This window comes from Terrapene carolina, unplaced genomic scaffold (genome assembly GCF_002925995.2).
Source record: "Terrapene carolina triunguis isolate 2854851 unplaced genomic scaffold, T_m_triunguis-2.0 Scaffold179, whole genome shotgun sequence".
Taxonomy (NCBI): domain Eukaryota; kingdom Metazoa; phylum Chordata; order Testudines; family Emydidae; genus Terrapene; species Terrapene triunguis.
In genome coordinates this window covers 3,327,620-3,337,743 of record NW_020664530.1, presented here as the reverse complement: position 1 = coordinate 3,337,743, position 10,124 = coordinate 3,327,620, and the positions used below count along the sequence as shown (strand labels likewise).

At 41.5% G+C, this 10,124-nt stretch overlaps 1 protein-coding gene across 1 annotated transcript in view; it reads right to left on the bottom strand.

Moving 5' to 3' along the window:
* The window catches only part of LOC113407004 (E3 ubiquitin-protein ligase HECW1-like), a 373,262-nt gene that overhangs the window by 13,275 nt on the left and 349,863 nt on the right, over positions 1-10,124 (bottom strand). Inside the window, exon 25 of the mRNA XM_026654044.1 lies at positions 1,456-1,602. Within this exon, the coding sequence (XP_026509829.1) occupies positions 1,456-1,602 (147 nt within the window). The remainder of the gene's footprint in view (positions 1-1,455; positions 1,603-10,124) is intronic.

Here is a 10,124-nt window from a genome sequence, read left to right as displayed (position 1 = left end):
GGAGGGCGGCCGGAGCCCTGGGAGGAGGGCGGCGAGCCCCGGCGGGGACTCCACTCTCCCCCCCGGCGGCCGGGGGCAGGGCGCCGGGGGGGAGGGCGGCCAGAGCGCCGGGGGGAGGGCGGCGAGCGGGCCGTGGCTCGGCTCTCCCCCCGGCGGCCGGAGCGCCGCGCCGCCCCTCTCCAGGTGCCGCCCCAAGCACAAGCTTGGTGGGCTGGTGCCTGGAGCCGGCCCTGAATGGGAGTCAGGCACCTAAACTGCATACCGCCTTTTGAAAATCCCAAACTGATCTGCATCATTAGAAGCCTGAATACCTTTGAAAATCTAGCCTGAGGAGTCTTATAATCAACAATGGCCTCTGCTTAATATTGACTGGAAAATGGAACCAACCGAAAAACTGAAATAACCACAGAAGAAAAATCATTTTACAATTCTGTATACTGAGCCTGATTCTCCTCTTGTCTGCACCAGTTTTACTCCAATAAATTTGGATTTACACCAGGGTAAGTGAGAGAAGAATCAGGCTCACTATGCTTTATAGACTGACATTTTTTCATAGTTACCAAAGCCAATACCAACAGTTAATATTGTCGTAGCTCATTAGTCAACAAACTCAGCCTCTGGCCAGGACAGCATATGACATACACAAGGAAAGTGAAATGTGGTTTGACAGGACACATCCTATCCAAACATGCCAGAAATTCGTATTCTATTTGAATGAAAGGAGACTTCTGCGGGGTACAGCAACCTAGGATAATGTCTTAGCAATTTATTTTATTTCCTTGCTTGTGATCTTCCAGTTCTCTGTGCCTCTGATTGGCAGGCACGAGTAGTGGAAAAGGCAAGACTCTGGGAACTGACTATATTTTGTAGTCTGAGCAGATAGAGGATTTGATCCTGAAAGTCCTTGTAGGGTACACAGCAGGGTGCACGAGGTTGGCAAGTAGAAGACTCATGTGGGTGCAAATGAGATCAAGTGCTAGGCATGGTCTTCTGCACTGATAGTAATAAGCCTACCCTGAGTTCCCCCTCCCTTACTTGCAAGTGTGCATGGTGAAAAAGTGGCAGTATGTACAATTGTCTGAGGACACAAGGGCCTAAGTGCTGTCCTCATTTTACCAGTGTGGTGCTTAGCTATGTGCAACTTTCTCTGCTTTACTTTTACTATGAGATCGGAATATTGTTGTGACTGGATAGCAGTAATCTCATTAGTGCAGGTCAGGTTTACCTGTTCTTTTTTTTCCCATTCATCACTTTTTATTGTGCAGAATCAAGTGCACATTCAGCTACCTGCTCCCTTAATCACTAACATTAAACACATCATCTCCTGATGCTACTACCCCTGCCGGCTAAGGTTTTGAGAATTCCATTCATTTCTGGTATTGTCAGTAGGCTGCCCTTGTGCTTGTCACATTCAGATCATGAGTGGTGGATGGCGTGAGCAACTTTGTTACTTACTTCATAGAAGCCACGGACTAGAGCCTCTGTTTGCTGAACCACTCCTCGTTCCACACGCCACTTTACCATTCTCTCAATGTACTCCTTCTTGTTCTTTTCTGTCACCTGTGTATTTGAACCCCCAGATTTCAGCTCTCTTTCTGTCACCTATCAAATAGAAATACATATTGGGGTAGCAATACAGAGATCACCATGTATTTCAAAATTCAAGGCAGGCTTTGCAAAACGGTGCGGCGCAAGCAACATTTCTGCATTCCTATCAGTACATCGTATCATTACAGCTCACCCTATGTTGGTGTCTCTCCCATTCCCATCAGAAAAATTAAAGTAATTAGCAGGGGAAAAACACATTCCAAATGGCATATACAGATAATGATTCAGATTCTTTGATTCACCGACATCACACTTGGTGAAGTGGGACACATCAAGGTGCCATGATTTTCTCCGCTCAGCCCCTCTTTCCAGCACAGGCTACAGCAGCCATAGAAACATAGAATATCAGGGTTGGAAGGGACCTCAGGAAGTCATCTAGTCCAACCCCCTGCTCAAAGCAGGACCAATTCCCAACTAAATCAGCCTTGAGAATGCTCCAACTTCTTGTGCCAGCTTGCAGTGGTCCCCCAAAAACCACTGACCAACTGATCATAGCCAAAACATAGCTCACTTTTACCACACGTGTTCATCCTGCCTTTCCCACCAAGAGCTGCAGGGAGGGTGACTTAGGAGCCAGTTATGCCAGCTCTATGCCTGCTGCAAACTTCCTAACCAGGGCAAAGGGAACAGGCCAGGACAGAGAATCTGCCCCAGTGTCGAGGAAGTCAGATTGTCTCACAGAAGAAATGCAATTAGTTGGCTAACTGTTGGCTCAAAAACTTACCTGTTTCAGTTCAAAAGTTTTACTCTCATGTGACATGCTCCCTTAGGCAAAAATTGTTACTGTGAGTAAAGCTAAGTGGAAGCGTATATCAATGGCTATAGAATTTCATAGCATCTTAAGGGTTAATTTTAGTTGGTTTGATTGCTGAAGTTTGAGGCAGACAAGAAGTGATTAGAAGGAATTAGCCTTAGGAACCTATGCAGTGAGCATATGATCTTTGGCAGATGTTGCAAAAAATTATCTACTTTGTAATTAAACTAATTTCAAATTCACTCTAATAGATTAAAAAAATTAAGAACAATTAAAGGTTTATTTGCATGAACATTTAGTCTGTGGCAAACTGGGGTGTGAGTCTACCCTGTAGTAGCCTGCTGCAGAGAAACTGTCCATGTGGACCTTGCTGCCACGCATTTACACTTCATTAATGCACTCTGATCCAGTCCCATTCAGGCATGTGGCAATTCTCCAAAAAGGGCCATATTTTGGGAGGTTAATGTACCCAACCTACACTCCCCCCACATCACATATCCTTTCAAAGCTTATTTTATGTTCTTTTAGATGAAGTATGATAAGCAGCTGTCAAGTGGTGCCATATGACTGTAGGTGAGGTGAAACAACGGTACCCAAAAATGAGAAAGTGTCATTTTTTGCACAGTTCCAGAAACACTGCAACAAGACTACAACTACAGATTTTACTCTTTAAATTAATTTCAACATCTTAATGTGGGGTTCATTGGTCAAACACCAATGTATGTCCAAGTGATAATGTATTAAAAGGTTTGTATTGGTTTTGCATGGACAAGTATTTTTTTTTTTAACAGAAATGATGAAGCTGTGGCAATGATGTCAAATATCAACATATTGCAATATACTAACATGAAATGTTTTCACATCGCATATTCTTAATTGTCAGAGTGGGTCACAAGTGATTATAATAGTTTTCTATATTTTCAAATGAAATTTGCTGACCAGATGAGTTTCATATTGAAGGTTGTGCACCAGTAGCAGTAGATTGCGTGCCCATAGTTTGTACTGCAGAGTGGGTAGATATAAATGTATGTGAATTCCTAATGTAATGCTTCTCCATTTGTACATATAATATAGTACATACAATGTAGTCTGCATATATAGGCAATTCATCTGTAATTGCCTAAGTATGCAGTACTAGTCTTTCAAATATTTTTAATTCAATGACATGCACAGGTCAGTATTAGTGTTAGAGATGACAATACACAGCTTCATATTGGGCTTCAATCAAAGTGCTCTAAAATGGTAATTTTGATACTAACATACAGATCTAATTTATATCTAATTTAGCATAAGTCTGTATATGTGTACAAAATGAAAAATGGTGATAGTGGTGGTGGTAATGCTAACAATATAATAAATTTACCACTACAGAGAAATTACAGTATATGAAGACATTGAGCACACAAGCCCCTTAAAGTTTACATCAAAGAGAAAAAGACTCTTCACAAACTTTGAAAAATGTGTTATTTGTCAAGAAAATCAAAAGAATACAAAAATGTCAAAGCAATCAGTGATGGACAGAATTCTGTGATGCTGGCAGCAGAAGTCAGGAGAGATGAATTGTATTGACGGCTACTGGATGAGTTTTCTAGTTTAGATGATGTGCCACCAATACTCTGTCACAGGGGTTGCTTTCAGAAATACACAAGCAAGTTGAATGTTGCACATGTCAGAGTTTTACTGAACCCAGGGAAGAAAACAGATTCTGAATCTGATCAGAGAACATAATGTTCATCTGCTTCTATAGCCACCAGCGCAAGCATGTCCTCCAGCGATTGGCCCTGTTGCATTGTTTGCTTGAGAAAACCACACAAGAAAGACAAGAAACTTAATAAAATAGGAACATTTGAGAACAACCAATCTAAGGGAGGTAGCATGTCAAAGACAAGATGATGACATATTGCACTGATTATCTGTAGAAGACTTGATTGCTTTTGTCACTCAACATGCCTTTCTTCCTCTTTGAGTAAAAAGAATCTTAAAGCAAAACCATCTAGTTGCACTGAAACCATACAGTCACATTATGAAATTGCACTTTATCAGCTGGTAGAAGAGATAGACAATTATATTATGTACAACAAGAAGACTCTTCTGTCCAAGCTGCTACAAAGATATAACGCCCTACTTCCCTCAGATGTAGAAACTGAAAGCTATTCTAGTAGCAAATTATAGGCAAGATTAGAAAAACATTATGGTTCTGCAATTTCATTCTATGAACAGCACGGAAAATGCATATCTACCATTGTTCCAGGCAGCACAATAACATTAGCTAATGCTATCCAAGCTGCTAGTCATCTGAAGCAGGAACTTAACTCATCCAAATGTTTTGTGGCTGTTCTTCTGGCGAATGAGCCTGATGAATAGCTTTCAAATGAACAAGTGATTTTGTATAATGCTGCTTCAATCCTTTGGTCTGAAATAGCCAAAACGAAAGCCTCAGTATGTTATCCAAAGTCAGGTTTTTGTAGTTTACAGAGGGCAGCTACTTTTGTGCCCCAATTGGTGCAGGAGTTTGTCCTTTGGTTGGTAGATAATTCAGCCAGCGGTATCGTCCTTGAGAAGACATTCAAAGAAGGTGTCTCTCAGTTGCAGAGTGCGTAGTATTTAAGTGTTCCAAAATGATCACACCTCTGCACACAGGTCTTGCTGCATGGCTAAACCCATGAGTTTGGGCCTCACAATTGAACTGACATACTGTACCTTCATGGATTCTGTAATTATGATGAGCTGAGGCAGTTCATCACTAGTGTTGCAAAAACTGAAGTAGAAAGACTCCAGAGGGGTATGTTCATTTCAAATGGAATTACACCCCTTCATGCTGGTAGAAATCTCATCCATAAAGGAGACAGTAATATAGACATCAGCATAGAGAGCATTGACGGAAAGGTACCTTCTTTTCAATGGCTAGAGTGGTATTTGAAGAACAGTTTGCAGATAGTTCAGCATCACAAGAAATATCACTGACCCATGGGAAAGAAAAGTCACTTATTCTACCCAGGTAATCAGAGACTCTTACGCAATGTGCAGTATTTGAAAAACCTAGAATACATCCAGAACCGACTCACGATAAAAAAACACTTAGAAAAAAAACTCTTCTCACCTATAAACGAACAATGTCTGAGATCTCTTCTGGAGTCTCTTAAGACTACTACTTCATAACGTCCTACCAATACCAAATTGCATTGATATTGTTCACACTCATGTGATTCCATTTTGGTCTAGTTTCAAGCATAAGCTTGCAACAAAGAAAGAGCATCTAAACAGCAATTGCATATGTACCTATTGTGGATGAAGAACAAATGGAGAGATTTGTGACAGGTGCACTTGATTCTGGTGGGACACATAGCTTCTTCAGCCTAGTCAAGAACTCAGTCATCAAAACATTTGCAGACATGGCCAAGAGGACCAAATTTAAGTTTGACAATGGAGGGACAATCACAGCAGCGATCAATCCAGCAATTGTTTTCCGCAGAGTCCTGCCCTTAGCAAGATGAAGAGATGATGTTTCAATGGCAACTGTTCTTTGTCACCGAAGAGGACAGGTGCCTGTGTTCTTCTTCCATGCTGATGGAACTATGAGAACAACGGACAAAGCTGAATTAGGGCATCAGCTGGAAGCTCAAGCTGAAAGAATCCATCAGCTAAGAGAATGCAACTAGGGATATGTCTACACAGCAAAGAAAAACCCACGGCTGGCTCATCCACACGGTCCTAGAGCCTGGACTCCAGTCCAAGCCCGAAGTCTACACAGCAATGAAACAACTCTGCAGCCTGAGCCCTGTGAGCTGACTTGGTTGGCACAGACCAGCAGTGGGTTTTTCTTTGCTGTGTAGACATATGCAAAGAAACCACTGTGTACATCAAAGATGCCAACGCTGTGATACAAATGATGGCTGGAGACAAATTCCACACATTCAGTGTATTGGCTGCTGAGTACTTGAGGCAGGTCCTAAAAGGATTTGAGAAAGCTAATTCTGTAATCAGAGTCTTTGACATATGATAACAGTAACTCTTTGAAAACTGCAGAAAGACAGCACTGGACAAGGTCTAAGGTTGGATGCAAAAAATACCAGGTGATTGGTGGACACCCTTTGCCTCCATGAAAAAAGTTTCTAAATGTGGCATCCAACAGCAGTCACTTGTAAAATTCCTCTGTGAATATATGGTTCAAAATGCACCTTCTTGTTGGAGGCTTTTACAATGGGGAAGTAGCAAAGTCCATCACCAGTGGGGTATTGAAGTCCAAGACTTGTACAGTACTCAAGAGAAAGCAGATACAATGATGCCTCTGCATGCTGTATGTGCTAATATGGCTTTTGGGCCTCTCGGTGTCAAAGTAACCATAATAATTAGGTCACTTGACACAGAAGGTTTGGTTCTTGTGGTTCACTACTTTTCAAAAACGGAACACATATATAGCATGTAGATTGAAAAAGGCACCATTATCAGCACAACTGACAAGTGTCGCTTCATACTGTGCATGCAATTTGTGACGCACTCACTCCTGACTTCTGCAACATACTTCTTGCTGTGTCATCCCTATTTGGTACTGGGAAAAAAAAATCTGTGTTTGATGCTGTCAAAACAAAGGGAGCTTTATGCTCCAGAGATCTTGCCAAATTGGGAGAGAGTGACAGACAAGTTGCAATTTCTGCAGCAAGGAAATTGTTAGCAGCGATGTATGACCAGCGTAAGAAAGAAAAGGACACCCACATAAATCTGAATAGCTTGCACCTCAATCTAGCCATCAAAAAGGACAAGTCACTGGCCAAACTCCTACCACGTGAGGACAGTTTTGAAGAGCATGTCTAAAGAGCATATTGGCAAACAAAGATTTGGATGTCTTTGCACATAGGTGAACAAGATATTGGATCACCACTGCAACATGGATGGAAAAATGTGGATGATGAACTACTTCCTGTATTCGTCAAGGGCCCAGTGGCTTCTGAGCTTCTACAAGACCTTATTTGTTCCTATACCAGTAGGGGCTCACTGCACAATCAACTGTGTCTATAGTCAGAACAATCTTCCCTGCACAGAACTGTGTACATGCCAAAGCAATGGAGACCACACACTCAATAGAGACCATAATGGTGAACAAGATGATAATGAAGTTGACTAGAAATGTCACCAGCTCTATTACAGTTTAATTATACTTGTTCAAATTCATTATTCTATTTTGTTTCATCCTTTAGATAGTTGTCGTGATGCTTTGAGGTCACAAAGAAATGCAATTTTATGTTTTGCAATAATACATAGAGTCGTTAATCTAACAGAAACTAATGCAAATATTTCAGTTTTAATTGTGGATGGTATTATTGTTTATCCCATTTCTATGGTAATGGCACCACTTGTCAGTGTCACATCATACATCATCTTAAAGTAGACAGAATAAGCTTTCCAATGATGTATTATGTGCATGTGTATAGAGAGGGTACATTAAATCAACAAATCATGATGTCGGCTGCTCACCTGATTTCAAATAGGACTACATGAAAACACATTAACAAACTGTTAATGTACATCAGCAGGGTCCACATAGACAGTCTGCGGAAGGCTAGTGCAAGTAGATTCACACCCCAACTTGCCACAAACCATATGTTTGAGTAGACAAGCCCTAAAAAAATGATTTAGAAAGTGATGGAACCTCCTTATGCCCTTTTCAGTTTTCTGCTGCCATAGCAGTGATGTCTACTATAGATAATGAATGGGCTGCATACATGATTTATATGTTTATTAGTCCAAGAGATTGCATACAAAGCATATATAATATGATCTTCATTATTCTGCCCATTGACAGGGACTTAGAGCAGCATCATGAATTATGAAAACACTTGGTGATTCATCCAAGCTCAAGCTTTAATGAGAAGCAGTAAGAGCAAGTAAGGATAACCAGGGTAAAGTTAGACATAATGGGCTAGATCCTCAGCTAGTGTACATGGACTCCAATGGAGCTGCACTCATTTACACCAGCTGAGACTTTGGCCCCAGGGCTCAATTTCATCCCTGAAGACAGTGCATAGTTGTGATAGAGTCATGAAAGCCCCTGTTCAGCAAAGCAGTTATGCATGTCTAGCTTTAAGCATGTGCTTGAGTCCCATTGTCCCAAATCTCTTGCAGGATTTCCCAAAACATGCAGCCTTCCCGATGATTAATTTCTTCAGCTTCTTATTATTTCTATATAGTATACTATCCGAATCCTCATTATCTGATCCTCTGCATTATCTGATTCCCTTCCTTGTCCCCCATGTATCTCAAGCTGATGAGCAAAGACCCCTGGGCTGAACTGCAAGGAGGAGGACAAGCCCCCGGACACAGGGGAGGCCACCCTGCTGCTGAATGTGCAGAGAACCCTCAGGAGTGAGTGAACAGAGCTGTGACAGCAGAGCTGCAGAGGGATTTGTGTGCTGCCACAGGGACAGTGACACACAATCCCTGCAGGTGCAAGGCGCAAGAAAGACTGCAATCTTGGTGGGGTAGAGCTGAGTCCGATGCTGCACCCAAATGTCCCTTCTAGATTTTGTTTGCCCTATCCATCCTTTGAGATGCAGCTCCCAAATATTAATAGAGCGACCACTGTGATTTACATTTTGGTAAAGTATTGTTCACCCACTCTTTAAATGATCCAACAACTCTTCAAAGTTGGACTCATCTGTGAGTAATATATAATTCCAGGTTTCATTCTTCCATTTCCTAAACTTTCTTGTCCACAAGATCTTTGTTGTTTGACCATATTCTTTTAAACACAGTTTTTTTGGCAACCAGTCTACAATTTTCAATCTTCTAATTTTGCTGGCCAAATTCTTGGGACTCTCTGCTAGATCATTTGCCACTTGTCTGCTTGAATGGTATCTAGCTAACACAGAAGTTATTCTTAAATACTGAATATCAGGCCCTCAACATTTGCTTCCTCCCATGACCAGCTTTGGGCCTGATCCTAAAACCCATTAAAGTCAATGAGAGTCTTCTCATGGATTTATCATTTAACATTTATATTGAGGTAGCACCTAGAGGCCAACCTGATTGGGGCCTCAATGTGCTTGGTGCTGTACAAACATTCAGAAAATGACAGTCCCTGCCCAAAAAAAACTTAAAATCTAAAAGGAGATTAGGGCCAGATTCTGATGCTCTTATTCACAATGAAAGTCACCTTACTCCACCAGTAATCCCAGCTAAGTCAATGGGTCTGCTTGTGAAGTAAGGTACTAGTCAACATGAATAATGGTATCAGAATCTGGCCCTAAGTTGTTCATCTGGTTTAGTACTATCAGATATCTTGATCTTTTCTTTTAAAATCCATCTCATTTGTAGCATGCAACAAAATCCCACTTAATGATATGCATCTTCTCTTTGCAAAGAGCGTAATTCTAGGTAGCAAGCCAGGTGGTGCTCTCAGATGAATGAGCACAACTCCCATTGATATTTTCACTTACCTTCATTGTCTACTAATGTAAATATACATGTAACTCATCTGTCTGTACAGTGTATCTGCATAACTTTGTTTGTCCGTCTACGTCTTTACGCATTAGTTTTAAACTGCCATTTCTGCCCGAGCAACCACTGCATCGTCATTTGGATGTCACGCAAAGTTTTGCTCAAAGCCAAGAAAACAGTTGATGGCTGGGCTGTGTAGAATAATCCTATCTCTTCTGAAGAGGCCCCAATACTTGTAATCCCTTATCCTGCCCCCTGGATTCTGTTTTTGCCTCTTGTCCTTCCTCGCTCCCCCTCTTTCCCTTGTCATTAGTCTCTATCCTCTAGT